General features: G+C 42.9%; 1 protein-coding gene across 3 annotated transcripts in view; it reads right to left on the bottom strand.

The window, feature by feature from the left end:
- Nucleotides 1-11,658: 11,658 nt before the first annotated feature.
- The window catches only part of NFIA (nuclear factor I A), a 392,954-nt gene continuing 383,930 nt past the window's right edge, over nt 11,659-20,682 (bottom strand). For all 3 annotated transcript variants that reach the window (XM_060022868.1, XM_060022859.1, XM_060022849.1), the window contains one exon: nt 11,659-18,996. In XM_060022868.1, the coding sequence (XP_059878851.1) occupies nt 18,920-18,996 (77 nt within the window). In that variant the 3' untranslated portion in view covers nt 11,659-18,919. The remainder of the gene's footprint in view (nt 18,997-20,682) is intronic.

Below are 20,682 nucleotides of genomic sequence, written 5' to 3'. Positions count from 1 at the left end.
GAAATATACCAGGAGTGGAATTGTTGGATTGTATGGTAGTCTTCTTTTTAGTTTTTTTTGAGAAACCTCCATACTGTTTTCCACAGTGGCTGCTTCAATTTACATTGCCACCAACAGTGCACGAGGGTTCCTTTTTCTCCACACCCTCACCAACACTTGTTATTTGTGTTCTTTTTGTTGATAGCCATTCTGACAGGTGTGTGGTGATATCTCATTTTGGGTATGATTTGCTTTTCCCTGATGATTAGTGGTGTTGAGCATCTTTTCTTTTCTTTGGACACCTTCTTAAATTTTGCACCCTAGCAAGTGCCTGACTTGCCATGTCCAAGCCTTGGTCCTTGGTTCACTCTACCTCAATTGGGAGCCAGAGTTCTGGAGTCCTGTTTGTCAGAAGAGCAGAATAAAGAGATGAGGCAGTACCCATGTCAGCAATCTTATACCTCCACACACCTGGTCTCCAGTCATGACCTTTTCTCCTCACCTTAGCTGATAGGGACTCTGAGCTACAGGGCTTACTAGGAAAGAACAATTGGATGGCTGGTCCTTCCTGCCACCTAAATCATGTGGAACAACATCTCTATCGTAATGCCGGCAGTATTTTCATTGGTTTAAACAAAATAACATTGGTAAATGCCTGGCACACAGCTCTCAATTTTGGTAGCAGTTGTTATTATCTTTATTATTTTGGGGGACAATTTACTCAGATATTGTTTGTAGTTTGTCCTTGCTGCTACAGGAAAATCAAAACAATTAGATTATTTTTCTTCTCCCATCCCAAGAAGGGAGTCAGCCTCCATGTTCCAGGTCAAGGCTCCCTTGATTCATGGTGACTAACAGCTGTGGAGGGTCTGCAGTTTCCCAGTCATCATTTGGGTGTGTAAAAAAGAAATGTAACTCTGTTTCATTTGTGATTCTTGGCTTCTAAGCTGTTTTTTGGCCAGCAACTCAATCTAGACACTTTTGGGTAAATTCAGGCCAATCGGTGATTTCTGTCAAGTTTAGAATGATTAGATCCACTTCCAGTTCAAAACCACTTGCAGTTTCTCCCCTCTCCCTCTCTGGAGTTGGCTCCAATGTCAGGGGCACTGAGAGGACCACAGCTGGGCAGCAGTGGGTAAAGGGAGGCATAACGCTCCAGCCTCTCCTGCATCTTGTTCTCATGTTGCCAGAGATGCTACTGTCCCCATGGCCTCCTCTCTTGTCACAGACAATGCCTGGGGGTTGCTCTGTCTAGGGGCACCTTTGGCTGTTGGGAAGTCCCCAGTATGAGTGATTCACATGGAGGATGCCTCTTCCTCTCTCACTCCCGCGGGCCTGTTCGCAGGCATTTCTGTTGTGCATCCCTTGGCCTCACCAGGTGGCCTCTTGTGGATGGCACACAGGCCCACACTCCCAAGGTCCATGTCTTCGTCAGGGCAACATAGGGTTGTCATTCTCAACGGGGTGTGCCCCACCCCGTTCCCTCAGGACTTTCTTGTACTTATTTCCCGGCCTCCCCTCCCAACCTTTCAAAACAAATGGGGACACCAAATGGGCAAACTCTCAATGCTACTTCTCTTTCTTCTAAAACTCTTTCTACCTTTCCCTTTCTAGAGCTTATATATCATTTTCTCCCTGGACAAGGGAAGAAAACGGTTGACCTCTTCAGAAAATTCATGAATTTGGACAAGGGCAGCTGTACTCCTTGAGTTTTATGTGTAAGGGACCAGGTCTCGGCTTCAGTCATGGGCTCTGTTCATAGCAATCAATTCACTTCTAGCTTAATTTATGGCTGTCTCTTTTTGAGGGGGAGGAGTGACAAACAACGGGTGGCCCCAGGGAGCAGAATGGAGCATGTGTCATTAATATTTCTGTGGCATCTCTGTTCGGATGCAGAGATTTTATTTTATTACCTTTCAAAAGAACCCCTTAGCACAGTTATTGGCACTTGGTTGTCATGAATGCAGGCCAACTTACAGAGATACCAGTCTGAGGTCTGCTCTCATTATTATAGTAGATCCAGAAATAAGGATGGTATTTTTGCTTCTTCCATCCCAAGAGGCTAGCAGAGACTCCATGTTCTCAGTTCCCTTGCCTCAGAGAGACATTACCATTTTTTATGTTTCAAGGTCAAGGAACAGGCACCCAGGCACCTCCACCGAACTAATTTACTGGGAATACGGCCTCAATAAGATGGGTTAAGGCAGGAAGGTGAGGAGGTGGAAGACGCCAAAGTGACCTTTTTATAGAACCTGAGAAAGCAGGAGTAGAGAATGTTCTGTGACACTTGGGTCATGCGGGCAGAACCATTCAGAGGGAGGAATGTTGCCTGCGGTGCAGAGGGGGCTGGACTCTGGGCATCACAGCCTGAAGCCTCAGCTCAAGAGTCCCAGGCCCAGTGTGGGCTGGAGGTACCACTCTCTGAAGGGAAAACCAGGGCTTGGCCAATCAATCTCAGTAGAAGCAAGCCAGATACATCTCGGGGCAGGAGGCCCTTTCTTGTATTTTCTGGGTCATTAGATGGCAGGGAGCGGGGGTGAAGATCCTGACGACTTCTTTCCCCTGGGCAGAGGCAAATTCAGGCACACCATCTCTGCTCCATTTCTCTCAGACCTTAAAATCCAACTGTCAGCCTTTAATATGATCTTCTTTTGTTTAACAAGGACTTTTATCACCCTGTGAGAACCAGCCCCCCCCGCCCCCGCCTTTTACAAATAAGGAGTACTGAGATTCTGAGATGTGATGGTTAAGGTGAATCAGGGTGTCAAAGTGTCAGAGGAGAAACTCAAACCCAGGCCTGCTGCACGAGGCATCAATGCATGACCTCTCAGCTCCGGACTCGACCCTGAGTCCAGATCCTGTGTATTTTCCATCCCTGGAAACCATGAGGCTCAGGTCCCCCGCGGGGGCAGTGAGCCACAGAGTGTGACTCTCTGACTTCCTCTTGCTGTGCCATTGGCAGATACCTGGGTTTCTGTGCCATGCTTGAGGATTCACCCGGACCTAACTTCACGGGAGCTTTTGGAGGACTGATCCGTTGTGAGGACAAGACTCCTCTCACCTTGTGTAACAGATGTGGTTGTGTGTCCTCACGAGTGACACCTGAGTGGGTCATGCTCCCCACTCAGCCCACTCTAAACGGTGCTCGGGGTAACCAATCGCTCCCTTGACAAGGTTTGTACTGACCACCCACTCTCAAAGGACAAGAATTGTTTAAAAAACTTAGCACACTCAAGTGGTGCTAAAATTATTCATATCCTTCTTTGATTATTTTGAAAGAGCTTAAGGGTTGTAAGGCACCTACAAGTCCTAATCATGAGCACCTTTCAGGTATAAATATTCCACAGTATTAGTTGCTGGCATGTCTCTTCCTCCAAATAGACTTCACACCCCTTTTAGGGTTCAGAGGTGAGCCTTGTGGTTCACGATTGCTAGCTGGGTGACTTTCCTCTTTCTGTGACTTGTAATTTCTTCACTTTTTTTTTTTTTTTCCCATACGCGGGCCTCTCACTGTTGTGGCCTCTCCCGTTGCAGAGCACAGCCTCCAGACGTGCAGGCTCAGTGGCCATGGCTCACGGGCCCAGCCGCTCCGCGGCATGTGGTATCTTCCCAGACCGGGGCACGAACCCGCGTCCCCTGCATTGGCAGGCGGACTCTCAATCACTGCGCCACCAGGGAAGCCCAATTTCTTCACTTTTTAAGTGGACTAATAGCATCTCCTTTGCTGGGTTACTGGGAGGATTAGTGATTGAGTGGGATGACCCAGTGACACAAGCCAAGCACCTACTCTCCTGCTGACTCAGGTTTCAGGCTGGGCATCTAATTGACGTAGGAATAAGTAAGGGCCCATATAGCCATCATTTATGCTTTAGTGGGAATGAGACAGAGGCCCTGTGTACGTATGTTTACCAGTCTAGGAATGAGAGTAAACACAATGTGCTGGACTGGAAAACACTTTAAAGATCTAGGTAAGTGGTTTAAAATATGTAATTGGGATTTTAAAAATCAGGTTTTGGGGAAGAACATTTTGAAAACTTTTGAAATAAATTTTGAAAAAAAACTCATTTGCAATCAGTGGTTTGTGGGCATTGAGGTTTATCAGATCCTGGCTGTATTCTTGCTCCTGGTTCCTGCCTGGCTCAGTTCAAGCCCAGCGAAAGCCCAGTTGGGTGGAGATTATAGGGAAGAAACAGAGGCCTGAAGAGCTGTCTATACAGCAGTGGCTGTTGTCAGGGATGGTAACTACCCGCAAACCAGCGCCCTCCAGAATTCAGGGTGAGGAAAACATGTAGAGGATAAATGGCCAAGGAGACAAGTCAATCAAAGGAGAAGAATTCCCCATCTCTCCTGTCGGGACCCCAGTCAGCCATCTTCAGTGGAGGTTGGGCTCCATCTTTCCCGCTGTCCCCCGACAAACCTTTTAGAACTCATTATTCTAAGTGTTCGTTACAGCGTAGTGTTCTCTTAGAACGACTTGAGACCAGCACGGGCAGAATATCTGCTTTCATTGATCTGCACTTGAGAGTTACAGGAAGGGAAAGATGATTTAGTGCCTATTTTCAAAGAATGAAGGATCTTTTGTTCAGCTCTTGCCAAGGAGCAGACAAAGGAAGCGGGCTTTACCTGTAACAGGAGGGGTTCGTGTTAGACAGAAGGGAGATTTATCAGGCAGGGAGGATGGAGACACTCGAGTGAGTTATGGTATCTCCTTACCTGGAGATCTTCAAAGTAAGATATACTTCTCTCTGACAGGAGCAGTCGGGGTTGATGGTGGGGGGGCAGGATTCCTTGCTGGAGGCAGGGAAATGGACTTTAGTGACCTTTGAAGGTTGAGTCCAGCCTTCTGAGGCTAGGATAAACTAAGATGGGAAAATTTATGGTTTTGACATCCATCCTGTGAATAAATCTGAGCCTCTGCTGGAGTTTAGGAGAAAGAAGACTCCGGAAGCCTGCTCTGGCTTGACCACTCTATCAGCCCAGATTCCAGCAAGAAGCAGACGGCATATTCAACGCAAGACCATTTGAGAGAGGTTTAATAAAGAGGCTATTGACGAAGGTTTGGGCAATAAGTAGAGAAATTACAAAGGACAGAGCAGTGCCCTCTTACCACCTCCTGACGAAGGGAATGAGGAGAGGGAGACGTTATCAGAACCCAAAAGGAGAAATGAGGGCCATTGTGAGAAGGGCTGTGACCTTCTGTTAAGGAATGCCACTGGCCAGCGGGGACCTGGGGAGAGAGCCAGGGAAATAAACGCCCTGACATCACTGTCCTGCCCCCCCACCCCCGCATCTGCTCTCTGGGCTTCCAATTGGCTGATCCCTGGACACCTGAGGTCGAGGAGGCCCATTGATGAGGTCGTGCAGTCTGCCTCCTGAGCAGACAGTACTTGGAGAGGGGTGAAGGGTAGACCAGGAGGGGCAAGGACAGCTGACTGACACATCCATCGCTGGTCCTGTCACACAACAAAGTGCCTTTTACGTGCCAAGCAGTGTTTCAGGCACTAGGAAGAGGGCAGTGGACGAGACATATCTAGAGCTAGCTGCCATTAAGAAGTGTGCCCCACCCCTAGGCCCCTGTATGCACTTTAAGGTCACACACAGGCAGCTGTTAATATAAGGAAAGTTACTGAAACTCTGTGCCTCAGTATGCTCATCTGTAAAATGGGAATAACAGTTGCGTCCCCTTCATGGGGTTGGGTTATACGTGCGAGCACATGTAAAGCCCTCGGAAAGGTGTATGGTATGAAGTAAGGGCTCACCCGGTACGTGTTGCTGTTCTCACTATTGTTATGCTATTGCTGTTTATATCTTTTAGCCACTGTCTTGAACTCTTTCTCTTCCTTGAATTCCTTCATTGTGCATCTCCTCCCTGGGCTCCCTCTCCGTTCTCCCTCTCCCTTGGGCATACCTGACCCCACGTTACCTGGCACATGATGTCTCCCTGGTTCTTACATGGCCAAGGTGCAATCATTTGGTTTGCATGTCTATTTCCTCTGCTAGACTCTGTGTTCCTCTGGGATGATCTCAGATACATGGCACAGGAGAGGAACTCAATAATGGTGGTCAAGTTTGTTTTGAATGACTTCGCACAATGAGATTTTTGTAGTTTTAGGAACCAGAGTGTGGCCCAGGCCAGTGTTCAGAATCCAGGACGGTAGAAGTGAAGGTAGCAGATAAGGTAGATGAAGCAATCTCAGGGCTCTAAGAATCCAGCTCCACTGCCCCATAGAGCCTGATTGGAAGCCCCTCCTCCCTGCCCTGGGACCGACTTCTATCCCAGGGGCATACATTCACAAGGGAAGAGGATGCCCACTGAACAGGGCGCTAAGAACAGAAAGAGCTTTATCTGAGTTTTCAACCAGAATTATTCATTTTGTTCTTAAGGTGGCAAGCTGGCTTTTTTTTCTTTCTTTCTTTCTTTTTTTGTCAGCAGTGGGTGGCAAAGGAGACAGAGTTCTTTGCCATTGAGGTGGACTCTCCTTTGCCTCCACTGTCCCTGTCAGAGAAAAAAACCAGTTAGGGATGCAGTTGGTGGAGAACAGTTCCTGGGGCACCTTTCACTTTGCCCCAGTTATTTTGGCCACAGCTTCCAGAGTCAAGGCACAAACACAAGGTGAGTTCCTTGATCCATCCCATAACAGCGTATGAGGCAGCCTTGGGATTGAATCCCATTGGGTCAACTTCCAAGGTCAAGAATAGGCTTCCAGTTTAGTGGTGGAACATGTTTATGCCACAGGGATGCAATGCACAAAATGGAGACTGTGAAAAACTCTTCAGGACAAATGGCCCAGTTTCTTCAGCAAATAATTGCAAGGAAAAGAAAAGACAAGGGGACCCTTCCCTTTAAATATTTAAGATACATACAACCACTTAGTGTAGGGACTTTATTTGGATCCTTATTTGGACAAATTATTTAAAATATCATAAGACACTTGGGAGTATTTGAACACTGATTGGTTATTTGATATTAAGGAATTATTAATATTTTGAGGTGTGATAATGGTATTGTGAATACATTTTACAGAAGTCTGTTTTTTTATAGAGGTGTATTCTGAAATATTTATGGATGAAATATATGATATATGAGATTTGCTTCAAAATAATCTGGGGGTGGTCAAGAAGTGGATGGAGTATAGAGGGCCTAGGAGTTAATTGTAAGAGATGAATAGCAGGTACACGGGAGTTCATTAATCAATTCTATGTTGTACGTAATGGTATTCTTCCATAATAGAAAAATTTTTTTTTTTTTTTTTTTTTTTGCGGTACGCGGGCCTCTCACTGTTGTGGCCTCTCCCGTTGCGGAGCACAGGCTCCGGACGCGCAGGCTCAGCGGCCATGGCTCACGGGCCCAGCCGCTCCGCAGCATGTGGGATCTTCCTGGACCGGGGCACGAACCCGCGTCCCCTGCATCGGCAGGTGGACTCTCAACCACTGCGCCACCAGGGAAGCCCTTAGAAAAACTTTTAAATGTGATAGAAATAAATGTACTGTTTGCTTGTTTGCCAGGCTCCCTGAAATGAACTTGAAATTCAAACTGAATGTGGCAGATTGCAGCTCTATTTACAATAGCCAGGACATGGAATCAACCTAAATATCCAACAGCAGATGAATGGATAAAGAAGATGTGGCACATATATACAATGGAATATTACTCAGCCATAAAAAGGAATGAAATTGGGTCATTTGTAGAGATGTGGATGGACCTAGAGTCTGTCATACAGAGTGAAGGAAGCCAGAAAGAGAAAAACAAATATCGTATATTAATGCATATGTGTGGAATCAAGAAAAATGGTACAGATGAACCTATTTGCAGGGCAGGAATAGAGACACAGACATAGAGAACAGACATGTGGACACAGGGTTAGGGGGAAGAGGAGGGTGGGATGAACTGGGAGATTAGGATGGACATATATACACTACCATGTGTAAAGTAGATAGCTAGTGGGAATATGCTATAAAGCACAGGAAGCTCAGCTCGGTGCTCTGTGACAACCTAGATGGGTGGGATGGCTGGGGGTGTGGCGGTGGGAGGGCGGTCCAAGAGGGAGGGGATATATGTATACACAGAGCTGATTCACTTCACTGTGCAGCAGGAACTAACACAACATTGTAAAGCAATGTCACCCCAATTTAAAAAAAAAAAAAAAGAAAGTGAATATAGAATGGCCTTATATGTTTCAAAGATAAATGGAAACTTGTTCATTCCTCATAGGTCAAGGGAAGCACTATTTCTCTCCAGAAGCCAGTAAGACTGCTACACGTTAGCCATTTTTTAAAAACAAAGAACTAGAACTTGAAGGGTTAAAAAGATGCCTAGAACCACTTCTCCTGACCAACTCCCCTGCCTGATGAGAATGGATTTCCCTGGCCATTCACTGTTGAGGGAAACAGAAACCAGAGCCAGGTGGGCCTAGACTCTAGATGGGTTCTATTCAACGTAGCCTAGTGCCTGATGCTTGGAACTGTGCTTCCCCACACCTTCTCATCCATAGTCATTGACCCATTTGGGCCTTTCTCTCCACTGAGACTCAGGGAGAGGTGTAGTCACTTGTTTAATATCATATGGCCCACAAATGATGAAAGTGGGACTCACACCAAAGTCCTCTAGTTTCAAGCCCAGGCTTCTAGACACTACACAATATTGCCCTCCCAGTGTCAGGGGTCCTCTCCTTAGGATGCACCAACTCCAGGCTGCAAATAATAATAGTTGTTATGTGGTTGGTACCGTCCTGGGTGCTCTCATGCATTAATTCATTTAAGCCTCTTAAATGATCTCATAAGGTAGATACTATCCTTATGCCCATTTCACAGGCAGGAGAACGGAGGCCCCCAGTGTTGCAGAACTAATAAAATGAGAAACCGAGATTTAAACCCAAGTGTGTCTGTCCTCAAAGCTTCAACAATACTTTCTATGCTACTTCTTCCTACTTAGTGGAGGCAGGTGTTAGATGAAAGTTTTCTCAGAATTTTCAGACAAATAGAGACCTGGAAATGACAAGGAAGAAGACTTATGCCATCAGTGCGCTGAAAGAATGCCTTAGCTCTACATTTTGCAATCACTTATTTTTTTAGTTACTGCATTCACATAGCATTTACAATGGGCCAGGCCACTGCTGGCCATTTTACAAATGTTAACTCATCAAATATTAACTCATCAAATACAGCAGCCTTTTGAGGTGGTCAGGTATTGTTGTTATTCTTCCCATCTTACCAATGGGGAAACTGAGGCACTCGCCAACACCACAGAGCTAACAAAATACAGAGCCAAGATTCAACCCTGGCAGTCTTATGCCTGACCCTGTATTTGATCTCTACATTGCCTTCACCCCAAACTCGGTACTACAAACAATCTGTCCTAGAGTATGTCAGTGAGGGAGCAGAGTTAGTGACTTTAACTCCAAGTCTTAACTCCAGATAATAGAGACCAAAGTTCTGCTACTGGCCAGAGTAATAACCGAAAGGTAGTAACTGGTTCTGTCTAACTTGGACTCTAAGGTATGTATGGGAGAAATTGATCTATTCACCTGAGTCAGAAATATGTTTTGAGGATGGACTGTACCTTTTGGAAAGCTGCAATAATAAGAGAGAAAATATTAAATTTAATGGGATAAATCACGTATAGCACTTAGCACATAAAAGAGGTCAATACACAGTAGCTATTAACACCCTTATTAACCTCTCTGATCTGTTCACTTGTCTTCCACTCCATCACAGGAGCCACAGCCCAGGCGTCCTTTCTCTGGTTGCTGCAGTACGTTCTCGCTGGCCTTCTCCACTCAGCCCACTCCCCACACTGCACCCCCACCCCCACCCCAACTAATCGGCAGTGGTGTTCTCCAGCCTTCCCTGAGAATGGATTATCCTTCCTGGTCCTGCTGAACCACGTGACGTGCTCTGGCTGATGAAATGTGAGCGCAAGTGGTGTGTGTCAATTCCAGACGGAATTGTTAAAAGCCAGTGTGTGTCCTGCCATGCTCCTTCTCCCCCATGTGACATCCAGCAACGGTCCAGATGGTAGCTGCTTTTCACCTTGGGTCCTGGAATGAGGAGATTCTATACAGAAGTCCCAGCAACCCTTGTCAGACAAGCAAAATAAGATGTAAACTTTCATTGTTTGTTGTAAGCTGCTGCACTTTTGGACCTGTTTGTGTCACAGCATAGATCTAGCCTAATCTGACTGATACCTGTTTTGTGATGCTCTTAGAGGGTAGGACAAAGATCTCTAATATGCTGGCAAGGCCCTGCAATATTGTGACCTAAACATGAAGCTTCATCTTGTACCATACTTCCTCTCTTTTTCTCCTCTTCATCCAAACAGGCCTTCCTTCAACCCCCTCCTAGGGCTACTACGGGCTCATGCTGTTGCCACTGCCCAGAACATTCTCCCCGCTGCCCACCCCTTTGCTTGGTTAATTTCTGTCTTACCAGTCTCAATCGGCTTTCACAGCAATGTGTACGTATCCTTTAGAGCACTTAACACAACTACATGCTTACCTTTGCTGCTGTTTGTTTGAATAGTACTTGTTTTTCTCCTAGGCTGTACACCTCCTAAGAATAGTTGCCCAGTCTTTACTTACTTACTATCTCTAGCCCTTTGCATAGTCCCTGGTACATAACAGGTACTCAAAAAATATTTGTTGAATAAACAATTGAGTCAATATATTGTAGCGATTACAGGAGGGAAGTTGGAGCCAGACTTCTTGGATTCAGATCCTACCCTGCCATGTATCTGTTGAATGACTTTGGGTAAATCATCGAATCTCTCTCTGCCTCAATTTCTTCATCTGAAAAAGGGGGATTAGAAATAGTAGCGGTCCCACAGCGTGCTTGGGAGGATTAAACGGATTAAGATATGTATTTATTTACTTGTCTTTGGTCTCCAAGCCCACTCTTCCGTATGCTGTTCTGTGGGGCTGGTAGTTTTCTCACGACATTTTCCAGACTCTTGCCAGATGGCTCCGGTTAGATCTAGCCAGTGAGAGACCCTGGCAGGAGTCTAGGACTAGGAAGGAAAGCAAGAAGGGACTTCCTTCTGGGTTCAGTTCCTTCCCACAATGTGACAGCTGCCAAGGACGGAGGCACGATCAGCCCCAGCTCCTTTCAATTCTCCCAGCACCAGTCAGGCTTTACTGCCTCAGAAGTGCTGATACCCTTGGCTGTGAACCCCTCGCCGGTCACCAGCTGCCCACGTCCTCTGAGAGGTCTGAGTACGAGCCATGTGGTGTCCCCGACCTTCATGGTAAAGATCCAAACATCATCTGTGGGAGGTCCCTCCTTGGAGCTCCTAGGTTCTAGTAACCCGACCTTTCACTTTTGTTTCCCTAACTTCAGGGGTGGTGGCTATACTTGTGTTGGAAAACCTATTAGACCCTTTTCCTGGTGCCTGCCTGGGGCCCTAACGGATGCAATATCTAAAGCACTTAGAACAGTATCAGGCCCATAGTAAGCACTATGTGAGTGTGAAGTTTTGCATCTGCCTAAGTAGGTAAAAAGCCAATATGGCCCATGAGAACCCTGTGAAGGGCACAAGGTGTCTGACATCCATCAAGGATCATGCAAACGCCATGGTGCAGAGAGACCGTCTGTCTTCCGCGGAAACTCCAATCCACATCCGTAACTGTCACTCAAACACCGCCACCCAGGTATGATTTAAAGCAAATGATGACACAGCTTCCATAGCATTAGCAATTTTTTATTTTCCTTTTTTGTTGCATAGGAAATGCAGTACTTGCTTCCAGTAATTGTATTGTAATGTGAGAAGGTGGTAGCACTAATGGTTGAATACAAGAGTTAAACTAATCCACACCAGCTCAAAAAACCTGTGGAGATTTAGTTGAATAAGAATGGACGCCCACAGTGATTCTCAACCAATTACAAATTTTCACAGAACACAGTCAAACTAAAAGGGTATCTATGAGAGTCAATACAAGTATACTAGAGGCACAGGGGGCCCGGCTCATAAAAAACAAATGTCAAGCCAACTTATTAACACGGGGGTGTTTAGTGTCACAACAGCTCTCTCATCACTGGAAGTGTTTAATCCCCTCCCCGCACAATTTGAAATGAAAAAAAAAACCGAGGTATCTTGAGCAGACAGATTTCTAAGGGTGGTGGGAAAAGCCCCCGGTGAACTATGTTCCGGTCAAAGGTCAGGGCAGTAGGGGAGGGGGTCGTGTATTTGCCTTTGAAAGTCTTCCTTAAGGACCTCCTAGAATCTGCTAAAGCTCCAGCTCTGGGTCTAGCTAGTACCTCAGTGGTGATGCTACCAAATGCCTCTGCAGTGCAGAAAGGCAGTCGGAGACCAGGGAGAAAGGGCAGCTCTCTCAAGCCTCCATCCCAACGTAGCCAGTGGCCTTGTGGCCTTCGGTTGAGATGTTTGAAAAAAAAAGTGCTAAATTATAGACTATTACTAAAAAAAATTAAAAAAATAAGAGTAACACAAATAGAATCAAAAAGGGAAGAAAGCTTGTGTTATTTTAAGAAGCTGAGCATAAAAACAGCAGGAAAAATAGCCCCATTCATTGGACACCATTTGTCCTTGAAACCACCGTGGAGAGACACAAGTTCACATCGCACACGCTGGGGAGTATTTTCCACCCTGAAGGTGCTCTGGTTGGATTAGAGGTGGCACTTCTACCACATATGCTTGTGGTCCAGACATACTTCGGAAATTGTGTTTTTTTAATTAAATAGATTCAGGAGTCCACAAGTGGAAATTCATGATGCATGGCACACAGGCAAGGTCCTGACCCCCACATGATGCTGCCTCCCCCGTTACCATGCGCAAGGGCAGGTAGTCCCCCTTATCTTTCTGAGCATTTCTGGTTATCTGCTCCCCATTTCCCCGGCCGCCTAATTTGATTATGTAACCCTTTGGGGCATAAAAGGCAGATCAGTGCTGGCTTAGGAAAAAAAAAAAAAATGAGATGAAACGTTTCATTTGGGAAGCAAGTCATTTCAAATTTAGACCGAAAAAAAAAAATAGTTGTATTTTAAAAATCCCGTGTTAATAGCCAATTTCTTTTTCTTATGAATCGGGCCCAAAGTTTGTACAGAGTTTTATTTTTGAAGAAAATATTGCAACTGTGCATGAAACTAAATAGCCACGTGATCTCATAAAGATTTTTTTTCGTTTTTTTTTTTTTCTTTTAATATGAGGAAGTCTGGTGTGAAGACGGATCAAGCATGGGTACCTGGCTGAACACTGTCCATTAAGAAAACGTTTCAGGATCAGCAAAGCTTCAGTCGAGGGTGAAGGAAAATGTCCCTCATTTGGAAATGTCCTCGGTGTCTTCAGAGCAGAGTTCTTGAAATTCAAATGGTCGTTTTGAGACAAAAGTCTTGCCAGGGACTGATTTCTGAAATCAAACACCCATGCTTGTCCCCTAGGAAAAAGAAAACAAAAAACAAAAACGAAAACAAAAACACAAGTAATACTGAATTAAGTAAATGTATACCTCCAAAATACTGAAAACAGCCGAAACCAAGAAAAGACAGAATTTGCATTCTCAGTGAAATACCTTTAAACCTAGCTGACAAGAACCAAGTCAGAAAAAAAGACTAACATAATTTTGAGTAATATTCATACAGTTCACTAAGCATTATGGAATAGCATGCATTAATATTGTACGGTTATTTTACATCACCTATACCAGAAGGTCCTGACTGACAGACAGCGAAGGCTACCGGTGTAGAAAAATCTTACTTCAGAAGAGCAATATAATACAGATTTCACAGGCACTACATTTTAATATATCAGGTATTATGCTGGTTTTCTTATAATTCTTTCTGTCCTAAAGCTGGCATTATAACAATGACCAAAAAGGCAAGGATTGAAGTAAACGGAAAGTAGATACCAAAGTTGATATAGTTTTTCTTCAGATAGATTAGTGCATAGTTCTCATGCAGATAAACACTGCTATGCATTTACACTGTTGGAAAGCAGAGTGAATTGAGCCCAAGTTGTCACATTTGTGTAAATCATTTTGTCAGCCTGTAATAGCACCATGTAATGGATTTGCATTAAACATTAAATTGATTTCAGAATTGGTGACACAGTATTCACTACAGTTAAGTGCTATGGAATAGCTTCAATGTTACCTGCTATATATCAAAGCAATTTTCATCCCACTGCTTTTTTATTGGAAAAAATAAAAGGAAAACATACACGACACTAATTAGACGAATGCACAGCCTTGGACGTGGAGAAGGCAGAGCGGGTTTACTGTCAAACAGTAAATACATGCATTGACTTCAGGACGAGATTGGCCTTGGAAGCTGATTTGAATGAAAGCTGTGCTGGGGGGCAGTGCAGCTTTCTGAGACTGTCTTATGTCTTAGGACAGATCTCGGAGCGTGGGTGGTGAGGTGCCACTGAAGCTCTCCGTACATTACCATGCCAGTTGTGTTTTAAATTTGTTCTATGGAGGCCTGCTACCAGGAAAAAAAGAAAGAAAGAAAGAAAGAGAGAAAGAGAATGAGAGAGAGAGAGAGAGACCACCACCACTAGGGACAAACAGATATGATGCCAAGTACATTAAATGACATTCTTAGAAACTCCCTCCCCCCCAAAAAAACAATCACAAGGAAAAAAATTTTTTTTCTTAATCCAGATTTCATAAATACTTTATGACACTGTAACTACAGAGTTCAAAGCCTATGAGGATAAGGGTTCGAAAAGTGAAAGACAAACTTTTTGAGATGGGTTTTGCATCTTCTGATGGGCTGCCTGAATACTGTGACTCTGGGAAGTCTGGGTTCCTTTACACTTCACCGGTCAGAGTATGAAGAATATAAGCTTTGGGAAGTGTGCCTTGGCTTGCCCGTAGCCCACGCCTGACTGTGGGGCAGGGAGGAGCTGTCATGCCAGGGTGTGAAGAAACAGAAAAGTTAGTTCAAACCTCAAAGGAAAGAAAACGACTGTGGGATGGATAGAGCGGCATTGGAAAGAGGTCCTCTGCCCATGAATAATCAGACAAGGAGCGTTTTAGTGGCAAGGGGATGGGCTAGAAAAAAAAAAAAGTATACAGAAAAATGATATGATTTAATGTTTGTGCCTCTGACTTCAGTTCCCAAAGAAGAAAATGGAGAGTTATTTGAGGGACTTATCTTTGCCAATATTGTTAATGCCATTTGACGGGAGAGAAAAAATTCAAATGGGTCTCAGAATCAAGGGCTGGGCCTCCAAACACGGATGGCCCTCAGTCTGTCAGTCTACACACCCCAGGTAGCAAAGTCTTCCTCAAAAATCTTCGCTTGACTTTGAGTCTAAAAAGGTTAAACACTCATATTGTTGGTGTTTCTTTTTTCCTGCTTGATCACAACTGAACTACAGTTTCCTGCTGCTTTCTGGACAATGAAACATGAACAAAAATATAACTTAGTGTGTTTAATACTTAACCCCTGTTCGTTATCACCCTAGACTGCCTCCCTAATGTTTTAAAGCCTTTAAAACATTTTTTTCCTGCAAATCTGTTCAGAGTTCCCTAATTTTAGCTTCATCAAACTTAATACAACAAAATACCTTCAAAAATACAGCATACCTGTAACGTCCATTTACAATGGTTTTTCAGTAGACCTATACTTCTCAAGCATAGGAATATGCTATACCATTGAGAGAGAGAAAAAATAACTGTATTTAAATACTTACAAAAAAAAAAAAAAGGAAACAGGAAAGTTTTAAACTTAAATCCAGTTCCCAAAGGGAGGGGGGGCAGGAAAGAAAGAAAAGCCATTCTATGAACGCTGCCTTTATAATGAACAATCAGAAATTTCACTAGGCTAATTTGACAGAAATTTTTCCTCATTTAAACAACATTACAAAAGTCCTGCATTATAAAATAGGGTAGAATAAATCAGTGTAATCAATAAAACTATACAACAATACAAATTACATATCTTCTGAGTGGGCAGTTAATCTCTCTCTTTGCAGTCATGACTACAACATGCTCACTAAAAACAACTAAAACTGCCCAAACTATTGCTTAGTTTGTTTTGTTTTAAAAAAAGGGTGCAATTTTATTGTATATACAACCAATTTACTGGTAATACCTTGGCTTATCGCAAGGTTCTGACAAAATGTTTGTCTAGGCTTTTTTCCCTTCACTGTGAAGCACTGAAAGCTGCTATTTTTTTTCTTTTTTTTTTTCTTTTTTCTTTTTTTAGTGCACATATGTCATAATAAAGTAATGCCCAGCTAAGTGCTATAGGGGAAGGCAAAGTATGCTGGCTGGCTAGAGGAAGTGACACCATATACTGACAATCACACCATACAACAGCGCCAAACGACTATTCAACCACTTATCAGACACATATGAAAATCCAAAATGTTTTATTTTATTTTTTTTTCCTTAAATAGAGATAACCAGTAAACAATTTTCAGAACTTGGAAGTTTAAAAACGTGCATATAAAAATGGGCATTATATACTTTGTATTGAATGTGGATTGACTGCAGTCTGCTAAGAAAAATGGGGTGTGGGAGCTGAAGAAAAGGGAAGTTGTCTTTTTTTTTTTTTTAAGGCTTGCTTGTGAAAGGAACAGTTGTAAAAACAAAATTGCTTGAAGCAGGGTCAGCTTAGTGCTTCACAGTTTGACTGCTTCTCTAAGAGGAGCCCTTCCTGCGCACGTGCATTCAAAAATCACAAATAAAGTACAAAGACAGACACCTAAAACACACTGCGTCAAGTGCAGCACCGACTTTGGTCAAATAAAAAAAATAAAAGAAAAATTAATCATAGCTAAGCTTTTCTACACGATATAAGCAGGTATTGCATATTTTCATATATCTGGGGGCGGGGAGGGGAATAAAGGAAGACTCCAAATAAATTGTAAAATGCAGCAACATCCAAAATACTGATATTCTAAGCATCTACAGATCTCAGAATAGCACTGCCACTGACCACAGAGGACAATAAAGACTACTCCTATCTGCGGAACAACTAACTCTCTATTTAGTTCTAGATGTTGAAACTGACAATGGCTGACATAAAAGTCACATTTACAAAAAGTGTCTCCAAATGCTTGACTAGGGAAAAACCCCTTTCAATAGAGGAGCATGTGCAACAATTCCACAAATAATCGCTATCCAGGGCAAGGCACATTGATATGGAATTTTTGTTTTCGTGCAAATTAAGGAAAAAAAACAAAACAAAACAACATCGTTTCGGGGGGGAAAGATGAGGAGCAAAGTGTCTTCCCAAGAATTTCAGTTACTTGATTGTATAGGACAGTAGTAGAACCCTTCTGAAGGGCTGAAAAACATAGTTTAAAGGCAAGTGCCTAGAGTAGGGATTACAATATTGTGTCTTAATGCACTCTACTTTATCCTACATTAGCTATATAAAAATTAGTTACTAACACTAGAACATGCAGAGACTTTCTCTGATCAGCAGGGCTTGCCAACCAGAACGTATATATATGTATAGTATAGGAAACCTTCTTGAAGTTGCATGGGAAGCAAAGGGGTGCTTCGCTGTCTGGTAGAAAAATCACTTGCACTTTTTTTTGTTCTTTTTTTGTTTGTTTTTTGTGGTTTTTTTTTTTTTTACATAAGATACAGGACATTTGGGGGTGCAAACTTTTTTTTTTCCCTAACAAGTACCCTTGATCTGAATGGGCACCAGCATTTGTGTCAGTATTGGTTTCATTATTATTATTAATATTATTTTCCCATAGCCCAGTTCAGGGGCGCAAAGGTCTTTAAAATTTCTGGACAATCTCTGGAACAATGAAGTGTCTGATAACTGATAAATCCTATGTTGCCTGATACATGTAAAAATTTTCAGAATTGGCATAATCCATTATAGTGACTTCTAGCTTATAAAATTAACAGATACCATGATTTCATTTTAGTTATGTGCTTTGATAACAGAAAATAATTAATTAGCATTTAATGTAGTTAACATATTGTGGTAAAAGCACCATTAGATTTGTTTTTTTGTTTTTTTTTTTAAATTTTCCTTCAGTTTTTAAAGGGATACAAGTTTAACAATAAAAAACATAAAAAGCAAAAATAGCTCCCCTTTTTCTTGCAAGGCTGTTTTTTACCCCAATAATTTAGAGTCCTGGGGTGGAAGGACTTGAAAAACAAAAATAGAATTTTCAACAATCTCTATCTTACAAAGATATTTAGCTATCCAATGAAATTGCACTTTACTCAATTCAAAATTCGATTGTTTTGATTGATTCCTGTCAGTTTCTGTCAAAACAGACCATCTTCCCCATTTCCATGTGAATTTGTGTGTCATTGTTGAAATTGTTGAAAAAATGTTTTTTTTTTTTTTTAAATGTAAGTGCAGCATTTCAAAACTTTTAAAAAACTGAATAGTAGTAGTAGTAGTTTGCCATTTTCGGAATTATTCTGCAACGTGAGTGGATTCACTGTCCTTCCGGGCCATGTTATCTAGTTTACTGCTGACTGCTGAACCAAACCAAACTAAAAGAAAAAATAAAAAAGGAACATAACTGCGTTTTCTTTTTCCAATATGTTACAGAAAAACATTGCCCTTTGACTGTCCCGTAAGTTAGATATTGCAGATCTCAGCTACTACAAAAGACTTAGTTCTCCATGTGTCTCCTGACTGCTCAAGGAGGCTCACACCTGTGTGGGTAAATTCATGAAATACTGTGAAACAGCCGGGCTCCGTAAAGAAAGTGTGTCACAACGGGAAGTCAGTGAGCAAGGGTAGACCTTCTCCAGCCACACTGCCTAATGCTCACGCTACCACGGAAAACACTTCAAATGTTACAAAGCCCAACCATTTCCAGCACCATATGAGAAAATTACAACAGTCCCTAAAGTATTAAAAAAAAAAATCCCAAAAGGTTATGGCCTTTGCTGTTGGACCATAATGCTCGCTGTTTCCATGTACAAGTTGATTTGATTCTCCCCTTCCAGTGACAGTGAAGTTGTAACTGCGCTGGGTTGAGGATGCGTCCATGTTACAGAGTTGAGAAGGGGTCAGGTGGTCTGTCTGGTGGATGGTGGGACGCTGTGACTTTTATCCCAGGTACCAGGACTGGAAGACAAAAGGAAAAGTGCAATTAGAGGCACAATTTGGAAAATAACACATTTTAAAAGTTGCCCTTCCAACGGTGAAATCAAGATCTACGTTAGGGACGAAGAGGGGATTCACTGGGAAAAGTAAAGGAATGACAAACAGTAAATCTTGAGACACTGAAAGTGATCTCACTCTTCTGAAATTGAAATTCAATGCCTTTGTTGGGGTTTGCCAATGTTTTGAGTGTATCTTACAAAATAAAGTATTTATGTCCACTTGAAATACATATATGGGTTTTGCAGTCTGGAGAGGGCAGCTATAGGATGGCAGGAAGCTTCATCATCTGGTTTTTGATTGAACCCTCAGCACCTAGCACAGTGTCTGGAATAGAAGGTTCTCAACAAAGAAAAGTTGAATGAGTGGAGAATGGGCGAGGGGAGAGGTTCTGCGTCATGATGAGTGTCTTCTCTGATGAATTTCACAACGTCTCCTTTTCAATGAGACGTTATTGCCACATTCTTGTAACAGGCACAGATGATCAGCAGTGATATAAGAGTAAATGGAGCTATAGTAGAAAAAGTGCTGTACCAAGAATCCTGGGTGATTTAGGACAAGTCACAGCATCTCTCTTCTACTCAATTTCCTTAGATGTACATGAGGTAGATTTTATGATGTAAAATGCTCCTCTCAAGCTCAATCTTTCTAAGATAATGTTTTCAAAAATGACATAAAATAATCATGTGGTATCAAGATCTCATCCTATTAGCTACTGTGATGTCCAAAGGAAAAAAAATGAGGTCACCTGCATAGCCCTCGTTCACGCTTCCGTTCATGCGACATTTATTTAGACCCTTCCATATACCTGCTGGGCCGAGTTACCTTTTCCCTTCATAAATCCTTAGGTGATTAGCTTTGGGCAATAGTCTGATGATACGTCATTCTATATGCTGGTACTTCTTCTATGTTAGCTAAACAAAGTGACCAATTATGGTCTAATATCAGAGTCAGTTTCACAAGTGAAATAAAGTATGTGGCTTTTGACAACTTTTCTCCAGAAATACCCTACCAAATTCACCACATTTATCATTATTCACAGAAAAATCATCAACCTCTAGCAAAAGTGAATGCTTCCGAAATCTCTGAGTTGACAGCATCAGAAAGGGTTCCATTTGGGTTGATTCAGTCAGATGAAGGCTCATCCGTGTCCAAGAGATTCAATTAGGTAAAGCAGGGACTCGTTTGATCCCAGGATAAATGGCGAAGTGATAGCTACATGGAGGTTGGGATAAGATTTCCTGGTCACACAAGCTACCTTTGATCTCCAGAGGACTTGAAAAAAACCTAAGCCTAAACCGAAAAACTACTCATCCTGTATACTTTTAGATGTTATTCTTTGACCACATGCTTTGAGGAACACAATAAAGCCTCTTGTGTACTGAAAGGAAATCATCCTGGCAAATACACACGGCCTAAATCGAACTGGACAAAAGAAAGAAGGGGGAAGAGAGGCGCGGGGAGGGCAGACTCCAAACTGTTATTTCTAGTGGGCCTCCCGGTGAGCTGACGTGGATCCTAGTTAGAGCCGAGTCCCCCTCTAACAAAAGTCTCAAACTTTGGGTGCGGCGAATAATGCTTACAATTTCTGTTCTCACACTTTCTAAGTCAGTTGTGAAATTCCAGACTTCTTAAATCTGACACTGTGTC

This window comes from Delphinus delphis, chromosome 1, assembly GCF_949987515.2.
Source record: "Delphinus delphis chromosome 1, mDelDel1.2, whole genome shotgun sequence".
NCBI classification, from domain to species: Eukaryota; Metazoa; Chordata; class Mammalia; order Artiodactyla; family Delphinidae; genus Delphinus; species Delphinus delphis.
This window is presented reverse-complemented; position numbering and strand designations above follow the sequence as displayed.